Source organism: Scylla paramamosain, chromosome 3 (assembly GCF_035594125.1).
Source record: "Scylla paramamosain isolate STU-SP2022 chromosome 3, ASM3559412v1, whole genome shotgun sequence".
NCBI classification, from domain to species: domain Eukaryota; kingdom Metazoa; phylum Arthropoda; class Malacostraca; order Decapoda; family Portunidae; genus Scylla; species Scylla paramamosain.
The window spans coordinates 11,443,909-11,466,086 of NC_087153.1; the positions used below are offsets into that span (position 1 = coordinate 11,443,909).

At 46.7% G+C, this 22,178-nt stretch overlaps 1 protein-coding gene across 8 annotated transcripts in view; it reads right to left on the reverse strand.

Moving 5' to 3' along the window:
• The window catches only part of LOC135090232 (uncharacterized), a 238,062-nt gene that overhangs the window by 76,668 nt on the left and 139,216 nt on the right, over window positions 1–22,178 (reverse strand). For 7 of the 8 annotated variants that reach the window (XM_063986804.1, XM_063986753.1, XM_063986763.1 and 4 more), the window contains one exon: window positions 14,001–14,099. In XM_063986804.1, the coding sequence (XP_063842874.1) occupies window positions 14,001–14,099 (99 nt within the window). Of the gene's footprint in view, window positions 1–2,293; window positions 2,574–5,443; window positions 5,930–14,000; window positions 14,100–22,178 lie in introns of those variants that run through there. The other variant, XM_063986825.1, reaches the window with a different exon arrangement.

Sequence of the window (22,178 nt, forward strand, 5' to 3'; positions counted from 1 at the left end):
CTCTCTCTCTCTCTCTCTCTCTCTCTCTCTCTCTCTCTCTCTCTCTCTCTCTCTCTCTCTCTCTCTCTCTCACACACACACACAGACACACACACACACATGCATAACTGTTTTGAATTAAACCTTGCTTTATTTCCACTTTTCTTTCCATTTTCTCGTTAAATATAAGTCATACCGTTGTGGTCTTGTATATTATAATCTCATTTTCTCGCCTCTCCTCTTGCGTTTGTGTAAATATCCAAGTAACTTACTGACGATACGAGGAAAGAAAGAGTTCACGGTCTGGACATTTTACGGCTGACTAAGAGTGCCCGTTGTAGGAGGAGCCTGGGTATGGGCGTGGTACAGTAAGGAACCAGGATGTAGCGGATGGTGGTGGTGGTGATGGTGACACAAGGACCGTGATAACTTGGGGCCATATTTTAAAACACATCTGCCCCGCTCCTCCACTACTTTCAAAGGCCTCTACTTTAAGATACACGGGTTTTAAGTGTGTTCTTACAGTTCTAGTGAGAGATTAACAAGATTTCTGCATTGTTGACAGGTGAGACACTGTTGAGAACCCGGCAAATCATCTCCACGGCCTTTAAAAATAGTCGTGGTGAGAGAGCAAAGCGTTTCAAAATACAGGCCGAAATCCGGTGTTGATACTGGTGATTGTGTTCCGCGTTTGTAACTGGTGTGGTGGTGCTGGAGGGCAGGAAGCAGGCGGGTGTGTCCTCTTCTCCTCCCTGTCTTGGTGTTGGAATGTTGTGCTGAGTGGTGGTGAGGACACATGGTCATGTCAAATCCGGTGTTGATATTGGTGTTGGTGTTACTGAGTGTTTGCGGCAGGTGTGGTGATGTTGGTGGGCAGGAAGCAGGTGGGTGTGTCCTGTACTGGAGCTGGAATGTTGTGCTGAGTGGTGAGGACACAAGGGTCATGATAAATCTGGTGTTGATGTTGGTATTGGTGGTGTTACGTGTTTGCGGCAAATGTGGTTGTGTTGGAGGGCAGGAAGCAGGTGGGTGTGTCCTCCTCCTCCCTGTCCTGCTGCTGGTGGAATGTTAGTATGTTACCCTCCCGCCCCCCCGTCGCTAGTGGACGCCGCCGCCCCGCCGTCCCTCACCTCTTTGTCTCCAGACCACCGCCACCACCACCATCGCCACCATCAGGAACCGCAGCACCGCACCACACACCAGGTACACCAATTTTTTCCGATATGATGGTATTCTGTCTGTAGACACATACACAGCCAGATACATAAGTAGGCAGATAGATGCTTACTGATCACACATCTGTCCCATGAAATACGTCACACACACACACACACACACACACACACACACACACACACACACACACAGAGAGAGAGAGGGCATGACTACAATCCGCCAACTTGCTCCTGCTGCCAGAATGCGAGGTCACACAGCTCAGACTTGCGCTGGTAACGACCCTGGCATGGGAGGAGGGCTGGAGCGTGACGAGATGCAATCAGGTGAGTCCAGCACGCTATTGCACTGTCTGCTCTGATGATGATGATGATGATGATGATGACGATGATGATGACTTGGTGGAGACGTGACAACCAGAGTATGATGTCCACCGGTGCTCCTCTGCTACAACACAATGACATTCCCAACAATTACACTAATTATAAGAATATACCGTTGAAGCGTGAATGCCCCCTGCCTCCACCCGCACCCACTGCTGCTGCTGCTGCTACTGCTATTGCTGCTGCTGCTGCTACCCGCCCTGGATGTTACGGCCACCGCCCTCGTAACGGCAGGAGAGATATGGGAGGAGGAAAAAGTTTGCCTCTGCACTTCCTGCCAACTCAAGCGCGGCACGGAATCCTCTCATGCAAAACACCGCCTCTTCGGGAGATGGAGAGCGTGGCCTCGCCGGGGAGAGATAATTCAGGTAAAAGCGTCCCCGAGCTCCTGAGGGAGAGTCCTGGGGCAGCCATCTACTCAGAGTTACCACCTACACCCAGACTTGTCCAGCACCCTGAGTCGCCCACCGCTCCCGAGACTGACACCACCAATCGATCTCTACTGAAGAGAATGAAAAAGTTTTGGTCTCCGCGAGTTTTTTTTTTTCTATGACTAGCTGAGGGAAGGGGAAGGAGCAGCTATCGAGGTGACGACAAAGGTATAGAAGTTTTGAAGAACAAAGGGTTATCTTTCACGATTCGCGTTGGGCCGCGTAAAAGATGGGTGGGACATTATTTATCTTAGGGACACAAAGGGCGGCATGATCAAGGGATGACAAAGGTGTGTGTCACTCCTCATCACGGCGCGGCATACTTACAGACATTCGTACTCCTGGGAGCATGTGGGCGGCAGAGGGGGCGTGGGCATGCGTGGGCGGATGTGCGTGTTGGTCGGTGGGTTGAAGGCCACCACCATCGCATCATCTTCCATTTCCCTGTAGCAGCGCAGCCTCCCTCAGCCGTCGCACGTTGCATGAAGACCACTCCTTAATGACATTTTTTTCTAATATAACACAGATGTTCACTTCATGGTAACTCGTCACTCCGGTTTTCACTTCACATTGCACACTGTCACTCTTTATACATTTAAATACCTTCCTTTAAACAAAGCACTCATATAGTTTTCCATCGCTATATAAGAAAACACATAACACTAAAATTTCCAAGATTTCTTGCTAACTTCACATGTTTTCTTTCCCCGATGATGTCATGCAGTGCTGTGTCGTGGATGGCTCAATGCCCCGCAGCTGCCAGAACACAGCGGTTACCACACAAGCCATTCATCTACATCACATCACCACGCGGCCCTTCCTGCCCTCCGCTCACGCGTGCCTCCAGGAAACAGAGAGCACCCACACCCCTCCAGTACATGACATTCCACAGCAAGGGGCGCCTCACAACACCACCGAAGCACGTGGACTTGAAGTGATGGATATGACAACGCGCCCATTAGTTATTACTCCCGTCGTAGAGTCTCGAACATTAAATTAGTCCCTGTCCTGAGCTGCACACGCCCCTCCACCACCGCCACCACGCAAAACATCGCATCGCTACTCCCACCACCGCCATATCAATTTTCAAACCCATTAAAGCTACAACAATAACTTCGCCCAGACGACAGGTTCAGACCAGACCTGTAGGCTGCGAGACCTCGTCTAGTCCAGCCCAGCGAGAAGGGTGGGCTACACTTCTTTACCTTAAGCGTCAAGGTCTCCCTCTGCCTGCCATGTCCCTTGCCGCCACTCAGCTCCCGCCGATCCGTGTGAGCAAGGCCAAGGACGGAGCGTGAGGAGAGGGACACGCGGGTGTTTACAAAAAGGGTTGGTACTGTGGGAAGGTCGTCCCGGGGGAGGATCCACGGCCTGTGTTTTCGTATCTGTCCCATCAAGGATCTCTCCCCCTCCCTCCCTCCTTCCTTCCCTTCCCTCTTCTTTCCTTCATTCCTCCCCAGTACCCACCCCACCTCACTACTGCTCTGCGTTGCTATGACGACCAAAATATGGCATTCTGAACACAAGAATTTGAGGAAAAGAGATGATACGATAGATATTCATAAGCAAATGCCAGGAAATCTAATACCACATTCGCAATTTCAACACGAGCTATGAAATTACCGAATATTTACAAAAAAGAAAAAAGGATTAAAGACGAATACTTTTATCTACTGTGCAACAAGTTCAGCCAAAAGAATCAAGTTCATGCACCAAGGTCAACATTCATGATAACAAAGACCCCCGTTAGCTTCTTGCCATATAGAGACACATCCTTCCACAGCTCCACCCATCAGGCCTGCCACCTACCACTCCCCCACCCTGCCGGCAGTGCACAGTGCTCACCAGAACTCAGTGGGGAGGACTCGCCTAAACACCGCAGCGACGTGTTTAATATTAATGCCATGCCAAAATGGGGAGGATATGAGGGAAAAAAAAGTCTCGCGATGCACCAGTACAGGCAGGCAGAGGCGGCGCGCCCATTCATGAGCAACTTGTTTGTCTGGGTGTGCTGAAAATGTGGCGCTCGTCTCGTTGATCTGGGAGTTTAGAGATGTTATTGCATCATCGTAGATTAAGAGAGAGAGAGAGAGAGAGAGAGAGAGAGAGAGAGAGAGAGAGAGAGAGAGAGAGAGAGAGAGAGAGAGAGAGAGAGAGAGAGAGAGAGAGAGAAAAATAAATAAATCTACTACAGAAAGACAAACAGAGGTAGAGGCCACAACTTCCATGACATTCCTTATACCTAAAGATTACAAGCAGACCAGTCCAGCAAAACCTGCCCCCTCGCCTCGCTCCACCACCCTCACCTCCCTCCCCACACGGGCGCTACTGTACACACTGGACCAGTTTGGACATAATGCACCGGGGAAGGCGTGCCCTGCTCTGCCGTACAGGGAGGAACGGTCACCTCCCTGCAGTCCATCTTGAGTGTGCTGACGGTGACATCATCTCTCTATTTGCATCAGTAAATTCCTCAGAGGGAGGGTAAGGACCGCGTGAGGCCACGAGAATGTTAAGCAGTGGAGCTATCCCTCCAACACTGGCAGGTAAACTCAGTTAAAATAACTTGCGTTTAGAATATTGGTTGAAGTAATGTAACTCAGATAAAATTTGAAACTCTGGTGCACTCAAACTTTGATACCACAGAAGTTTTAAGCCACACACACACACACACACACACCTGGCTGTAAGCTGTCATACTTTCGCCTCAGAACTAAAGCCATGACGACAAAACTGCGTTGTATACCAAACTGCGGCGCATTTTACAGCAGCTTCCTACCACGTAGAGGCTCGGCTGTCAGCGGGTCGATCGGCTCACTCCGAGTCGTGCTGGGCGGCGGCTGAGTCACCGAGGAGGCACGCTGAGACTTCCATCATTTCGACTGAGTACTTAGCATACCACCTCTAGCAAACTTTGTAGTACATATGCCAGTATTACTAGAACAATTTTTTTTTTTTTTTGTGATATGAAGTCCTGCCGGCGTGGCGGGTATTGTGAAGAATACAAGCACAAAGACAACGAGGGAGAGCTTTGCCTCGGAACGCACTTGATGTGAGGCAGGGCAGCAAACAAAGGTGGTGGTGGTGGTGGAAATAACCCTAAAACTCGTCTCCGGAATGCTATAAAAAGATAGTAACTTTTCTTGAAGCGATTTAAACGAAATTTATGTTACTTTGAATTTTTACAACTGCGCACGTCCACGATGCGAACGGTGCTTGCCCGGCCCAGGTAAACAAGGCGCGGGTAGCCCACCCTCCCAACCAGCAGGCGTGGAGCAGCATGCCAGCCCCTCACAGCTTGCTGGACTTCCATCGGGGAAAAAAACTTGCGTCATGGTGTTGCAGAACATCCTCATTCTTCTCGCCCCGCCCCTCACTGCCTTCTCGGAAACACAAAAACTCGGAAAAACACAACAGCCGATATAATTGATATGATGGGACTTGAATTTCGCTTTCTTTCCACTATTAAAGACGAACCAGAGGCTGCGGGCGTCACCACAAAGAACCGGTTCTGTGGTTCTCCTCCCGCTGAGGGGAGGACGAAGTTCACTACAGGAGTGTGGAGACGATTCCCACCCGTCACGCCGCCACCACTCGTTCAGACCCACTGCTTCTCCTCCCTCCCTGCTCCCTCGGCCCTCGCCACCCCTGACCTGACCCCACCGTCGCCACCACATTCTCAGCGCCTCCTTCGCGCTGCTACGCTCCCTGACGCGCCTCACGCTGCCTCCCCCAAGCCCTTCATTAGATCATAATGATCCACCGGCGCCACAAAGGCTGCAAGCAATGACTTCACCCACTAATGAGCAGAAAATGAGGTAAGAATCCTGTAGGAAGACAACGAGGGGCGCACGCTGGCAACTCTGCTCAGGACAAGGGACACACTCAGCCCTCAAGGTTGCCTAAAAGGGTATTTTCGTATTTATATATATATTTTTTTTCCTTTCAGGACAATGAATATGTATATTCTAAGCTTAATAAACTTTCTGGAACCTTATTTTTCCCTCCCGGTGGCATGAAGGTACTTTGATACAGCGTGCACACATTAATACGTGCATTCTTCTGGTTTACGGCGCGGCGGTGGTGGTGGTGGTGGTGAAGCCAGTGGGAGAAGCCAGTGGGTGCGGGGGTTGGTGGGCGTGTGCGGGGGCTGGCTGGGTTCCGGCGGGGGAGGGAGCAGGAGGGTCGCCGGGAATCTGGGAGTGGCGGCAGGCAGTTATTACATTGATAAACACAGTGACCATCCAGCACATGCTTGCCTCGCCCGACCTTCACCTGGAGCGCCTGCCCTTCCCTTCCCTCCTTGGCCAGCTACTATAATAGGAAGAATATAAGCCGCGTCACCACAATACGCATGAAATTTTATGAATCTGAGGTCCATTTTATTAAACGTTTTCCGCGTATATAGTCATTCCTCTCTCCTCCTTATTCAGCCACAGGGAGAGTATAAACCATGTCATTATAAGTAGTCTGTGCTCTAAATGTGATGAAATTGAGGTACTTATTATAAAATATTTCCGAATTTGGTGTCACTTTTAATACCAGCCTTAAATATTTCCGAATTTGGTGTCACCTTTAATACCAGCCTTTCCCTTCCTATTATATCCAAACACTAAGAAAAACATGGACCGCGTCATTAGAAAGTAACACACGTATGGAATCTGACGAACCTGATATTCTTACTAGTATAAGCGTTTCCGCGTCTGATCTTATCTGGAGCAGCGGACTTTCCCTTTCTCTTCTAACCCAGCCTCTAAGAAAAAATAAAATAAATAAATAAATAAAATAGTAAGAAACATCATCACAAGTAACGAGCTTAAATAACAAAACTGAGGCCAATAGCAATTGTTTCACCTGCCTTTCGCTTCTCTTATCCAGCCACTATAGGGAAAAATATAGGGAAAATACTATAGGAAGAAAACGAGTAGTACGTCACCACAAGTAATATGCTCTAGAATGACGAAGCTAAGATCATTATTATTAAACGTCTGATGTTACCTGTAGCACCTACCCTTCCCTTTCAACTATGTACAGCCACTAGGAAAAAAATGTTGCCGTGTGTGACGTCAGCTACTTCTAACAGGTTCTAGTAGTTCCTGTGATTCTTCAAGGGTGCATTCGTGATTTAAATGATAATTCAGCGAGGGATATGCGTCGCCAGAAAGAGAGAAGGCACTCATAAGAACCTAATTAATCTTTGTGACCTTTGAAAAAAAATATATTATGTTGAAGAATACAGGCCTAACTCAACGCTATATTAACCACCATCAGTAGTAGTAGTAGTAGTAGTAGTAGTAGTAGTAGTAGTAGTAGTAGTACATTATATTTCTTCACAATTAGCACCCAAACAAATAATTCCTGGTACGTCTATAGTTAGGCGCATTTACTGTGGTATATTTAATAAAGGAAAATCTTTCTTAATGATATAAGATTTCGAATATTTTCAGCATCATTTTGTACAGAAAGTTTTCGTTATCGTGAGTGTTAGAGAGAGAGAGAGAGAGAGAGAGAGAGAGAGAGAGAGAGAGAGAGAGAGAGAGAGAGAGAGAGAGAGAGAGAGAGAGAGAGAGAGAGAGAGAGAGAGAATAGTAGGAGTCTGGTGGTGGCATGGAAGGAACAAAAAGGGAGGAAAAGAGGAGGGTACGGAGGGAAAGAGGCAGATTTGGAAGGGAAGGAGGGTCTGGAGTGCCTCCGGGGAAGTAAGGTTGTGAGTGTGTATTTTGTTAGGCTTGTGTGTGTGTGTGTGTGTGTGTGTGTGTGTGTGTGTGTGTGTGTGTGTGTGTGTGTGTGTGTGTGTGTGTGTGTGTGTGTGTGTACTACACCTACATCTATCACTACTACTAATATTACTACTGCTTCAACTACTACTACTACTACTACTACTACTACATTACTACTACTACTACTACTACTACTAATAATAATAATAATAATATAATGGTAATAATAATAATAAGAAGAAGAACCATTAATAACAAATATAACAACAACAACAACAACAGTAATTTCCTCCTCCTCCTCCTGCTAACAGTACCACCACCACCACTACCACCACCACAACACAACACTACAACCAAAACATACAACACACGCACCACCAGCTTGGCCACTAACACAATTACTTCCTTCCCTCCACACCACACTTTCTTTTAACGCAGGATTTGTCTCCTTAATTCACTCACAGGCTTCGGTGCTCCATTTTGGGACTCACACCCCACTGAGCACCGCCGCCATTGAGATAGGAAGGTTCCTATCTCAATGACCGCCGCAGCCTCTCTCTCTCTCTCCCTCCTTTCCCTCCCTTCCCTCCTTTTTCCTCCCACTTCACCCACCTCCACAGCCCCTTACCACCGTCCTGTCCCTCCTCTGCCCTTCAGTCCCTCGTGTTTGTGTCCGCAGAGGGAGGCATTGAGGACCAGGCACGGAGGTCGGAGTGTTCTCATTAAGACCGAATAAACATCTGTCTGTCGGTGGCAGCCTTGGCCTTGTGCGGACAGACAGAGGGTGGGAGGAAAGAGGAAGGATAAAGAGAGGACGGGTGAGGAAGGAAAAGAGAAGAGGAAAAAAGGAAAAAAAAAGAAAGAAAAACTCGAGCTACAAAGCCTTATTGCCAGACCATCACCACCATCTCCTCCTCCTCCTCTTCTCGTAGTCTGTGTGGCATCAAAACTACATCCTGTTCCTTCTGTGGATATCAAGGCCAATATCCTTAAACGCTTTCTTCACTCATAAACTCTATTTTCAGAAGCCTCAGGGATAAATACACGTGTTCTAATGAGTGCTTCTCCTCTTAATGGTGGCGAATCCTTGTTAAGCTATTATTAGAATCTCGAAAATCCTCTTGAAAACCCCGGTAACTTCCTTTACAGCCTATTAAAACTTGCCTAGACGAGACGCCCTAACGTTTCAATAATGCAGCCCCAGACTTCCCCCACCAGACAGAAGGTGAGCCAGACCAAGGGCTTCGTGTCCAAGGGATGAAGATCGATGCTATTGATCACATTAAGGCAATCTCAGTGACGTCACGGGAAGGCAAGCGTGAACAGATGACACGAGGAGGGTGAGGAGTCATTTGCTAGTGAAGACGTGACGAGGGGTGAGGACAGTGACGTGATGAATTGCGAGGGGAAGAGATTGTGAGAAACAGGCAGTGAAGAGTAAATAGAACTGAGAAAGTAAAGAGATGACAAGAAATAAAGATGGTGAAGAGATAAATGGATGTGAAGAAGTGAGGGCATGAAAAGAAACAGATAGGGATGTGATAAATGAGAAGTAATGAAGTGAAGACATGACAATAAAAAAAGATAGTGATGCGATAAATGGAGCCGAAGAAGCGACAACATGAGAAATACAGATAGTGACAAGGACGAGGACGAGGTTAGTGGAAAGAAAGACATAAAAAAAAAAAAATAAATAAAAGCAGCATCAGATCCTTTGGCCCTTGGAAAGCTGTTTGGGAACCACTAATTACAGCTACAAGGTAAAAAGACAGATGAATAAAGCAGAAAGCAGGACAGTAGAGCACAAGAGGAGGAGGAGGAGGAACACGATGCAGTTTCCACGTCACAAGAAAGGGAGAAAGAGGACCTGGTGACGTGGTGAACAGGAGACCCGACCCCCTACTGGTGCCGCTGGAGTGAAATTTAATGCTCTATTTTACTGAAGAGAAAGCCCACCTCCTGCCCTCCAGCCCTCCCTCACCCTCACTCCCAAAGCTTCCCCGCCCTCTCCGCCCTCCCTGTCCTTCCCTTCCACGCCTCCCAGTACCTCCCTCACATTACCTCCCAACTCTACTCGTCCCCTAACCACTCCTCCCCCTCTCGCCTCATGTCCTCTCTGCTTCCCATACGCCTAACCACGCATCGCACCGCCATTACCTCGACGTGTTATGACAGACTCGCCTCCTCCACCCTCCGCCTTCCCCACACTCCCGCCCAAAGCACTGACAGAAAATAAATCGACCACAATCTACGTACTTTTTCACATGTAGAAGAGACTCTTGGTTGTGATCAATGGGAGGGGTGATGGTGAGTGAGTGGGCGGGTGTACCTACACACACACACACACACACACACACACACACACACACACACACTATTAAAATGTATTATGTAGATGGCGGCAACACCTCTCTGACGTTTTATTTTTCAGGCGTGAGCTTCTATAATAGTCTTTCTATCAGTAGAGTAACCAAGAAGAAGAAGAAGAGGAATGAAGAGGAGAAGAAGCAGATAAAAAAATAAATAAATAAAAGCAAAAAATCGAACAGCTACAACAAAGACAAATGAAAAATAAAATATGACGAGGAAAAAAAATAACAGTAAACAAAAGGAAGATGAAAATAAAATATAACACAGTCACTTATGAAAAAAAGGAGGAAGATAAAACTAATAAGATCGATACTCTACAACTACCGCACTGATAACCAAGTAATTAAATGATGATAACACGGACAGAGAACATGAGTGGCGGCCAGTCTTGCAGGATAACGTAAGAGAAACACGTGATCTGGCCAGCGAACAGCGGCGACTAGCGGTAACAGTTCGTAATTCAGAGCTAGTATACATAAGTGGATGGTTGGATAAGTGGATGAATGGTAAATGGATGAGTGAATGGATGAATGAATAAGTAGGTGGATGTATGAATGGATGGATGAGCGGATGAATGGGTGGGTGTGTGAGTCAATATGTGGGATGATTGGTGGGTGAGTGTATGAGTGATTGGGTGCTTGGATGGATGAGTGTAAATGTGGATGGATGGATGGATGGGTATAGGTGGATGGTTGGATGAGTGTATAAGCGGTTGGATGGTTGGGTGCGTGGATGTGCGAGTGTGTAGGTAGATGGGTGGATTGGTGGCTGTGTTGGAGGTGGGGTAGGTGGGTGGACGGGTGAGCGGTGGAGGTGGGCGGGCAGGTGGACGGGTAAGTGGTAGAAGTGCTTGGTTGCTGCTGTCGTCAAGGCAAAAAGGAGGATTATTGACACTCCCTGAACCGATTGTAGCCCGCGTCAGGTCACGGCAGGTCAGGTCATTTGATGAGGGGAGGAGAGGCCGACAGGTATACACACAGTGGATTAGTACACCTAAAACTGGCCGCTAGGTAATAAATGTGGGAATATAAGTGGAGGTGTAGCAAAATAGTATGTTCTTTCAAGAGATAATATAAAAATATAATATTTACTAACAGTGTCACGGAATTCGAAAAATAAACTTAAAAGGCCACAAGGAAATAAAGAAAAATGTGGTATGTAGCAATAGTGTAAAATATCAAAATTCAAGCGATAGTAAGAAAAAGAGACATGGTATTTACTAACAGCACAGAGGAACGTGAAAAATGAAAAAAAAAATAAATAAAAATAAAAAAAAATAAACCGACAATTGGCAGCAAGAAAATCGAGAAAAGTGTGGAAGTGAAAATAAAACTAACGATATAGAATGTTCGTTCAGGCGATAGTGAAAACGAGACGGTATTCACAAACAGTCAAAGGAACGTGAAAAAAGAAAAAAAGTTCAAGTGTAACTATGTGAACATGTGTTGCTGGCTAGTGTTAGGACAAGCGGCGGGTCACACGCGACGAGAATGACGGCCAAGGTCAGGCAGGTCCCTCGCTGGTCCATTAAGAGGGAAGGTCAGGTTGCCGGGGCGCGGAGGTCACCTGGGGTTGTGAAGATAAGTGAGCGTTTGTGGAGGAGTAAAGCGAGGTGGATTATCAAGAACTGACGATCACACACACACACACACACACACACACACACACACACACACACACACACGAAAGCTGTCAGTATTAAACTATTATCCTCTTAAGGTTCCAAGTGGTCGGCACTCTGAAGGAAGGAGACCGGGCAGGACTGAGAGGGCGGGGCGGAGGTCAGGCCGGAGCGTGGGAGCACCTTGGCCACCCGCTCCCCTACCCCACCACCATGGTAGGGAACATTCCTGCACAGCACACCGCTTCTCAGCTGGCCAAAGGTGAGAAGCAGACAAACTGGTACTTAGTAAAAATTAAGATACCTTTCTAATCTTACTAAGTGTTCTGTCAGTTCAGGAATTACAGTGCTGCGGGTGTCAAGATTTGAGTACTGTAGCATAACCAGAAGTGATGGACGGTAGCTGGGTGGCGGTGCGGTATAAGAGTGAGGAGGTCGGGGTGTAGATACTAGAACAAGGTGATGGGGTTGGTGGTGCAGGTTAGGGTGATGAGGCAAGAGTGTATGTACTGAAACAGGGTGATGAAGGTGGCGGCAGATAATTGGTGGTGGTGTAAGGCGATAAGGCAAGGGTGAAGGAGATGGAACAGGGTGATAGGGGTGAGGAAGGATAGGGGACGGATACTTAGAGGTACAGGTAAGGGTGATGGGGGTTTTGGAACAGGGTGATTGTGGTGGAGTAGATACTTGGCGGTACAGAGTGATGAGTGCAGGTGCTGGGACAGGGTGATGTGGTGATGTGGGGGGTGGGGGGTGGCAGATACTTGGTGCAGGGAAAAGTTATACTCGATAAGTATCAGGTTTCGGTATCGTGTTACACCCTCGGGGTGGGGGGTGGGGGACGCCTACACCTTTGTGCCTCGTCACCTGCCTCTACACTTAATATACACTTTGGTCGCGTCCCTGCCTCGTATTCTTAAAAGTTTCAGACTCTCATAGTAACTAATTTCAAAGTCCAGGTATTATAATTGGCTTCTCATGGGTGCTTTCTTTCACTGATGATACAAAACGTTTTTTCATCTATCACTAAGACAACAGAAAACACCACTGAAAACGTCTTATAACTTCATTACAGCCTGCAAAAAAAAGTTGTCGAAGGCGCAGAAACGTTTAAAATACAACTCTCTCTACAGAAGTTAGGCCGAGAACTGCAACAAAAGTTAACACATGAACAGAAATGTACACACAACGACACCGCAGTACACAATTCCATGAAACAAACAAGGACGTGGCTTGCGACTCATCCTGCGAGTAAATGACTGTGCATAGTAGTTGTCGAGGGCAAGGTAAGCAGCCTTGGTTCAGATATACTATTCTTGGAAGGAACGTGGACTTCAGTGTGCTTCCTCTCTAGTGGGGCAATAATGAACACAACACCTGACTAAGCGTGCTCTCTCAGTGTAATAATAATAGTTAGAGCACCTGAATATACTGCGAAAAAAAAAATCAAACTTCTAGGAGTAAGCGTGCGCACAATAGCCGTTGGTATAAGAAGATTCTAGTCCATAAAAAAAATGTGGTTTTGTAACTGGCCAAGGCGGTGGTGGGACAGAGACTCGGGTAAAAAGCTGCTTACATACTAAACATTCACTCACTCCAAACATGGGCCACGCTAGACGCCGGCCATTACAAAGGCTTAAACTCCTTGTTTGTACCATGACTAATTTTGTCATTATTAGCGGCGTGGGACTAATGGGATCCTTCAACACAGCAAGATAATTAGGAGCAGACAGACACCTGGGTGACTGTGGCGGTGATGGGACGTCTTGTGCTGCAGGTTACATCTCTCTCTCTCTCTCTCTCTCTCTCTCTCTCTCTCTCTCTCTCTCTCTCTCTCTCTCTCTCTCTCTCTCTCTCAGTTCATCCATGATATGTTTACTATAAAACATTTACATTTGTTGGAGGGTTTGTTGAGTTCTTTCTGGCAGCGCTGAGCACACACGCCCCTCAGTCTCCCAGCGGGCATGCACGGCGGGCACTCGGGAACAGGGAGCAGCCCAGCTATAAGTTCCCTGGATTCTGCCTTGGAGACGCAGAGAGCACCAGAAACTGATATTTTTATGTTCAGTAAGGGGGTTCTAGCTAGGGGTAACAAAAGTGAAAAGCACGAGGCACGAGAATCCCCCTCCCTTTTTTTTTTTTTTTTATGTACGACGAATTATGGCTTAGGACAACGAAACCGAAAAAAATGCCCATTAATTATACCAGCCCCTAACGAAGACATCGAAATAAGTCCTCAAGCCTCCCTCTACAGTCTGACGTGATCCGTAGTAAAGGAAGAGGAAGACACGAGGTTGCAGTAGGACAGTGTTCATGTACTCACCGCTGGGTCGCCGCAGGAGGGGGAGGAGGGATGGCCTCGGCCTGGAGCGCTGTCTTGTGAGTGACGGGGTGGACCAGCGTGGTCTCCTGCCGGTTGTGGCTGCAATGGAGAGAGGAGTCAGAGTTAGTACGGGTCGTTTCGTGTTGCTGGTGATGGTATTGGTATACGTAAGTGAGGTTTCTGTCCGTTTTGAGTTAGCCCTAAGGTGAAGCTGGTGATGCTAATGGACGATTGCAATGGTAAATAATGTGCTAAAATAGGAGTAATTAACATCTTCATCTCTTTCAAAGCACTGTGAAAGTAACGGCGTGGAACTCTTCCTAAACAAATGTTGGCAGCATATATCTATATTAGCTTCGTTAATTTCTCTTATCGGGACCAGAGGGCAGCCTCGTCTGTCCATGAAGCACACCAGACTTTAACACAATGAGACTCGAAAGACTGAATACGAGTCTCGCTTGAACAAACCGGAAAAATTCAGAAGATTCCCATTCTTAATGAAACACACACACACACACACACACACACACACACACACACACACACATCGTACCTCCCCCTATGCACACACCTGTATCATGATCAATTTAAATCACACAAGAAGGCTCCACTTGGCCGCCACGGGATGGTACACTTAAATTCGTGACCTCCCCCAGGCTCCTCTCACGCCCTGTGCTGGGAACTGTGGTATAATCTCTTCCCTGATCGGTCTGCACACTGGCAACGGCTCTCATATAAATAAAGCTTATGTAGGACTAACGAAACCAAGGCAGAGGTGAACATTTTTTTTCTTTTTTAAAGAGTGTTTATAAAAGATTTCATTTATGCAAGAAAGTCTTTTGGTATATACACAGTGGAAGTAACCTTCCATACTCTTGTTCAGTGTTTTTTTTCTGTATTTTTTTATTACTTATTTACTTGTCTATTCATTTATTCATTATCATTATTATTATTATTATTATTAATTATTATTATTATTATTATTATCAGTAGTAGTAGTAGTAGTACCTCATTCCGTGTCTGTTCATCTGTAGCTGTAATGGGGAAGGAAGGACTGGCTGGGTGTTAAGGAGAGCGGCCGAGCGTGACGCAACTTGACGCAACTTGGGGATTAATCAAGTAAATATTTTCTTCTTCCACTCACAATATGCAACGAACACACACACACACACACACACACACACACACACACACACACACACACACACACTCTCTCTCTCTCTCCTCTCTCTCTCTCTCTCTCTCTCTCTCTCTTAGCTCTCGGCAGTCGACACACCGCCACCTCCAGCTTACCACCTTCACCATCACCACCACCATCACCACCACCTGAGGCTGCACGAGGCCTGAGAGAGACATTCCCCCAGCCTAATATCGATGATAACGCCATAATGTCCTTTTTTCGCAACTACCGGGCAACAAAAACTGCTCATTCAACCCTCACGCGTCGGTCTGGCCAAGGCGATCGTTTTCAGGGCGAAACTACTGGGCTGGAAGTAAGAAGTGTGTGTGTGTGTGTGTGTGTGTGTGTGTGTGTGTGTGTGTGTGTGTGTGTGTGTGTGTGTGTGTGTGTGTGTGTGTGTGTGTGTGTGTGTGTGTGTGTGGGGTGGGTGGGTGGGTGGGTGGGTGTGTAGCTTTTTCCAGTTTGTGTGTCTCTTTTTTTCAATTTGTGTGGCTATATTTGTATCTTTTGTTCTGCTTTGTATGTTTGTGTGTATTGTCCGTCTCTCTCTCTCTCTCTCTCTCTCTCTCTCTCTCTCTCTCTCTCTCTCTCTCTCTCTCTAACACATCGCTTAGCCCGTAAACCCATCGTGTCGGAGGTCTGGTGTGGCGGAAGCACCAATGCAATAGCGTGTTATGGGGCCGTCTCGTCTCGCGGCTCACACCAATGCCCCGGCAGGCCACCATCACCACCACTGCCGCGGCACTATAACCTCCCCGCTGCTCCTCCTGCGCCACCCCAGGGAGCAAGCCGATCGGTGTTAAAGCTGCTTGTTTACGTCTACTCGATATTCAGTGTTATGGCGTGAGGACATTATACGCGAGAGAGAGAGAGAGAGAGAGAGAGAGAGAGAGAGAGAGAGAGAGAGAGAGAGAGAGAGAGAGAGAGAGAGAGAGAGAGAGAGAGAGAGAGAGAGAGAGAGAGAGAGAGAGACCATACGAAATAACACCACCTCGCGTGGAAGCCGCAGGTGTGAGGGCGAGTGTCAGGCGGTGGGGCTAGGCGCTGAGGGTGCCTGGGACAGCGGGGCGGCGGCGGCGTGATGGGCGCCAGGCTGCGGGTGCCCATTCTGATAGCGGGTCGGCGGCTCTCCTCTCCCGCGAAGGAGTAGCGCCGCTGATCCTGGAGGTCGCGGCGCGGCGGGGAGTGTCCGGGCGCCCAGCTGAACCTTCTCTTCTCGCTGGACGCCCACGACAGCTGCTTCTTGCACTTGGGGATGTTGACGCAGGAGGCGGTGCGAGGGTACAGCGTCAGCCTCTCCGCGGATGATGAGCGTTCCCTGTGGCTGGGCGAGATGCGTCTGTTATTCAGCACAGCCTTGGCGTGGAAATGATGTGACGGCGACGTTTTGTCGTGAGGGGGCGTTTTGTGCAGCTTCTCACCCGCTGCCCAGGACAGCCGCTTCTTGGTGCGTGATGGCCTCTCCGCCGCCCTGCAGTCTCCCCCGTCAGGCTCCACATACGACAGGCGGACGCGGGAGCCTGGCAGGACCACTTCTGGGGACTCTGCTTGCTCACCAGGGGGAAAACGACACTCGCTTGGTGTTCCCTGCTGGAGATTTCACATTCGGGACCTCTTCTTTAATTCCCAGGTCTTCCTTGTTCTTCACGCGTCCCTGCATGTCTTCAATAGCTCTAATCTTACGAGAGTTTTCGATATTGTGTCGCACTTCCTCTCTGCTTTCATTGTCACATGTGTTTCTCATAGCACTAAGAGTCCTCATTTTTTCAGCCTTCTCGATGTTGTTTACTTTGTGGGAAGTCATGGAGAAGGCCTGCGTCCCCATCACCACTGAAGAGCTCCGTACACGGTAGGGATTTGCCTCTTCCTCTGGCAGGGACGGCAGAGAGAACCCTCGACCTATACACACTGTGCGCCGACACCGAGGCTGCGAAGTATAGGCTGCTTGGAGGGACGAGTTTGGAAGGTTGATGTTCTTGAGGTACAAGTGGCTTCCCGCCGCCCCTAGGACGGCCCTCTCTCGCGGCCGAAACATCGAGTTGAGAGAGGACATGGACACCGCCATTTTCTGGGCATAATACCCAGGGGGACGTCCACTCTCGCCCGCAAGACTGACGATGGCAGCGTACACGGGCGGCCTCGGGGCGGTGTAGCCACAGGTGGGTACCTCCAGGAGCCATGGGCATGACAGGCGACTCCTCGGGGCGTGGTTCACCAGTTGTTCCTCGTTGAATTTCATAGAGTGTATTGACGAGGCTGCTGCGAGTGAGCGAAAAGCTGCAGCGTCAGACTGTGGGATGCCTGTGCTTGGGCAGGGGTGAGGGAAAGCGTAGCGAGGCATCGAGGGGGGGGTGCGGCCCTGCCCACATTGGCTGACGTAGAGGTGTGTTGTCACTCATTGGTATATTGAAACGCTTATCCATAGGTTTTAGAATGTGAAAATATTCGTAAGCAGGTAATGCTTGACTTTTTGTATTTTATCTTCAACACAGATCTTGTCATTAAGAAACACTTCCAGTCAGTTGACCATTAATGACGTGGCGATAATGTGATGTGCAATGGACGGGCACCTGAGCTGCTGGAGACGCTAAACATTAGTCTCACAAAAGGACTATAGTGTTTGCAGAAAGCATTCACCTGACAATGTAATTGTTCTTCCAGTGGTTAAGTTATATGGTGACTCACAAGCTTTAGCGAAATACCAACTCCACCTGGTCTTGTTGACTCACTTTCTCACTTGCTTTCCTGTTGACATCACAGGGATATCACGTGAAGCAAAACAGTGTTGACAGCTCCACACATGCTGACACTACTCCTTATCTGTTTCATATATATCACAACGTCTGGATTTGCTTCGTATCTTTACCCAATACAAGACCTTTATGCAAAAACAGTTTACAAAGCCAACACTGCAGGCGGAGTGATGAGGTGGGCATGTATGGGTATCATTCACTCCTGTGCTGTCATCCTTTTGGCAGGCACCGCCCCCGCGAGCCACAGGCAGCCGCTAACACAAGTTTTGCAAGCCTGAGTCGCCACACTTCACTGTCTCACTCACTCGCCGCCACCAGGCCTGCCGCTGCTCTACAGTCTCCTTGAGTGGATGTGTCTCCTACACCTCTGTCACCGACTGCCATATAATATGAGCCGCTGGCTTTTGACACTGCAGACTTTTCGTGATGTGTCCGAACCCCGCCACCACCAGTCCTCCTCTTCGTGAAAATACCCTGACGATGACCAAACCGCTTATACGGCATTCAAACTGATCATGCGTGGATATCAAGCCTTGTAGTAGTAGAAAAAAAAACATCTAAATTAATCACTAAGAGCACCTCGATGTGGAAAACCTTACCAGTACATTTCTCCACAGTCTTACAAAGGTGCCAATCGGGTTCCCGCTCCCACCGCCTTGTCTCAACCTTGGGGACTCACCTTACACTCTCTCTCCCATTTTCTTTCTAATCCACCGCCCCCAACACGCCGAAGAATTACAAGTAAGTTCACGTAAACCCACTTGGTACCGCACACGCACCAGGTAAACGCAGGGCACGCACCACGCATCGTAATGGCGGCGGCGAAACTAACCTTAATGGGTGAATTGTACGGGCAGTTAAGGAAGTAACGTGCAGTGAGCTGAAGAAAATGGGAAACTCGAGAGATAGGGAAGAGGGAATGAGAACGCCAACACATACACAGACACACACACACACACACACACACACACACACAACGTGAGCGGCGTTTCTTCCTCGGCACCGGAGGCAGTCGACGGCAGGAAGAGGCGAGGCAAGACATGCTGGGAGCCGTGCATTAGTGGCGTAAGACAGGAACCCCTTGAGTGTGTGCGTGTGTGTGCGATGATGAGAGGGTGGGTGGAGTGGGTGAGTGCGTGGGTGGTTGGTAGCTTTCCCCGTGACTAAGCATTATAAAAAAGAAGACACTGATTGTATATCTTGGTTTGTACAGTACTGGTTATATTGTTAATGGTATATAATTTGCGTGTTTCTTTACCATCGCTCACACACACACACACACACACACACACACACACACACACACACACACAAACACATTCAAAGATACAGTTCCCAGGTGTCCATCACAACGTGTTTATGACAGGTTTTTCCAGACACTTTCCCAGGCCTCAGTCGTCACCTGCCGCTGCTGATCCGGACTCCTTGGTTGCTGCCTCACCACACAGACACTTCACGCCAGGGCCCGTGTTCCGAAACGCTTTGCTCCTTCACAACTATTTTCAAAGGCCACGGAAATAATTAGCAAGGGTCTCAAGAGTGTTTCTCCTGTTAATAATGTAGAAATTTTGTTAATCTGTCAATAGGACCATAATAGCATCCCCGTAATTTCAACCAGAGCCTTTTAAAAGTAGTGGAGGCGCGGCGCTTAAGTGTTTCAAAATGTGGTCCAAGGAGTAAGTCTTTTTCCCCTGCCATACTTCTCACTGCACCCTGATATATGCAGTGCGTGTCACGACCACCGCCACAAAACGTGAGGGAATGCGTCTTACCAAAACGCTCATGGCTCATGGCGCTGCTTCCTCCTATGAATTTCACATTACCTCAGAAAAAAAAATATATATTCAGTGGTTCATGTTGACGGGAATGGTTCATGTGAAAGGGATTCCTGTGTCTCATTCGCATTAATAATTTGGTTTAATTTTTTTTTCGGACACCATTAGGATTGTATTAAGTTTGATGTGTTGCTCATAACTGAAGGGGTTGAAAATATCAGAAAAAAAATAGCAATCTCTCCAGTACTGTTATATCTATATTTACTTTTTTCTGACTAAATATGGACGCAGAATAACACCAACTTGGTTTATTTTTTTATGTAACAGATAGTTATTAAGCGCGCGAGCACACACACACACACACACACACACACACACACACACACACACACACACACACACACACACACACACACACACACACAAAAGTATTACTTTTTAGACTTGCAATGTTTACTTATGTTTGCATGTATCATCGATTAGTTATCAATAAAAAATCCGTCTATCTGTCTAGCTATTTATTTATCCATCTATCCAATTCACACACACACACACACACACACACACACACACACACACACACACACACACACACACACACACACACACACACAAACATATATATATATATATATATATATATATATATATATATATATATATATATATATATATATATATATATATATATATATATATATATATATATATATATATATATATATATATATATATATATATATATATATATATATATATATATATATATATATATATATTTATTTATTTATTTATTATCTATCCTTCTATCTACCGTATCTATCCACCCATTTATACATTTATCAGTCTACCTATCCATCTATCCACTTATCTGTCTTCCTATCCACTTGGCCCTTGGGGAGTTACAGGGTTTCGTGGAATCCTGACGTCACGTGGAAGAGACAATCTTCCATAACAACCAGACTTACCCAACTCTGCCAAGGCCACAATACCAATCACAGAATAATCAGGCGTAATTACGTATTGCTGCCACTTTCCTACTGGTTGTCTGGTCGGAGCCACATCTAATAATAATAATACGATGGCAGGGGATGTATGTACTCCTACGTATGCATGCATGCATGTATGTATGTATGTATGTATGTATGTATGTATGTATGTATGTATTTATGTATGTAGTTGATGCGAATCTGTTTCTTGAGCTCCGTATAATCTTTCTTGATGGGTTACGGCACGCATTTTTTTTTTTTATTTTTTTATTCATCTATTCATTTATTTTTTTATCCTGCTTCTCCCTGGCGAGGTTGTACAAAAGGAAATAAATTAATAAATAAAAGAGTAAAAGATAAAATAGAATAAGATGAGATAAGGTAGAATAAATAAAAAAAATAGAATTGATAAAAACAAAATAATGCAAAATAAAGTAAATAAATAAGTAAAGAGAACAAATCAATAAACAAGCAAATAGACTCGTAGTATTTCTCTCTCTCTCTCTCTCTCTCTCTCTCTCTCTCTCTCTCTCTCTCTCTCTCCTCTCTCTCTCTCTCTCTCTCTCAACTAAGACTTTCGAGAGAGGAGTATCAAGGCACCTGCGGAACTGTATTGGCCAAATTTCTTTTTTCTTTTGTTCGAGTTCCTTATTTGACTTTTGCGAGAGCCAAGATTAACATGACTTTTCTTGCTTTCTTCCTTTCTTTTCTGCCATTTTTATGCTATTGACCATTTTCTTTGACACATAAGAAAATAATGTCATCGTTGTGGTGTTTGTAAGCTTAAAAGACTCGAAAAAAAAAGAAAAAAAAAACAGGAATAATTTTCACTGGACTGCATATCTACACACAATAATAATATAGACAATAATTCAGAATTAGTCCATCAAACTTTCATGTAACATTGTAGAGAGCGAGATGAAACGCATATTTATGTGTCCATTAATATTCAAATTAGTTGGATGACACGGCGCGGCATTTGTAGCTTTACTGTCAGGGAGATGGACAACACTTTTCTGACGGTGATACATGAGTGTCTCCCCCTTCATACTGTGTGCCATGTCGGTGTGTTAGTCCTCAATGTGTGTACGGAGAGGTGCTAAACTGATAGGAAATGTCTGGTACCACACTGTATTCTCCCGCCTTCATTTCCTCATTTTCTCCGATATACTGCACTTTCAATGCACTGCACCAGTGGAGGAGGAATGGAGCAATGAAAGAGGAATGAAGGAGAACTTAGCTGATAGGAAACGCTGTCTGGTATATCCCGTGGTATAATAAAAATGTATTCTCCCGTCTTCTATAATCTTTACCTTCTATGCACTGCACTGATGGAAGCAGCGGGTGTTCCTCTCTCTCTCTCTCTCTCTCTCTCTCTCTCTCTCTCTCTCTCTCTCTCTCTCTCTCTCTCTCTCAAAAAAAAAAAAAAAAAAAAAAAAAAAAAAAAAAAAAAAATTACGTAAAGCCTTTAACCTCTTCAT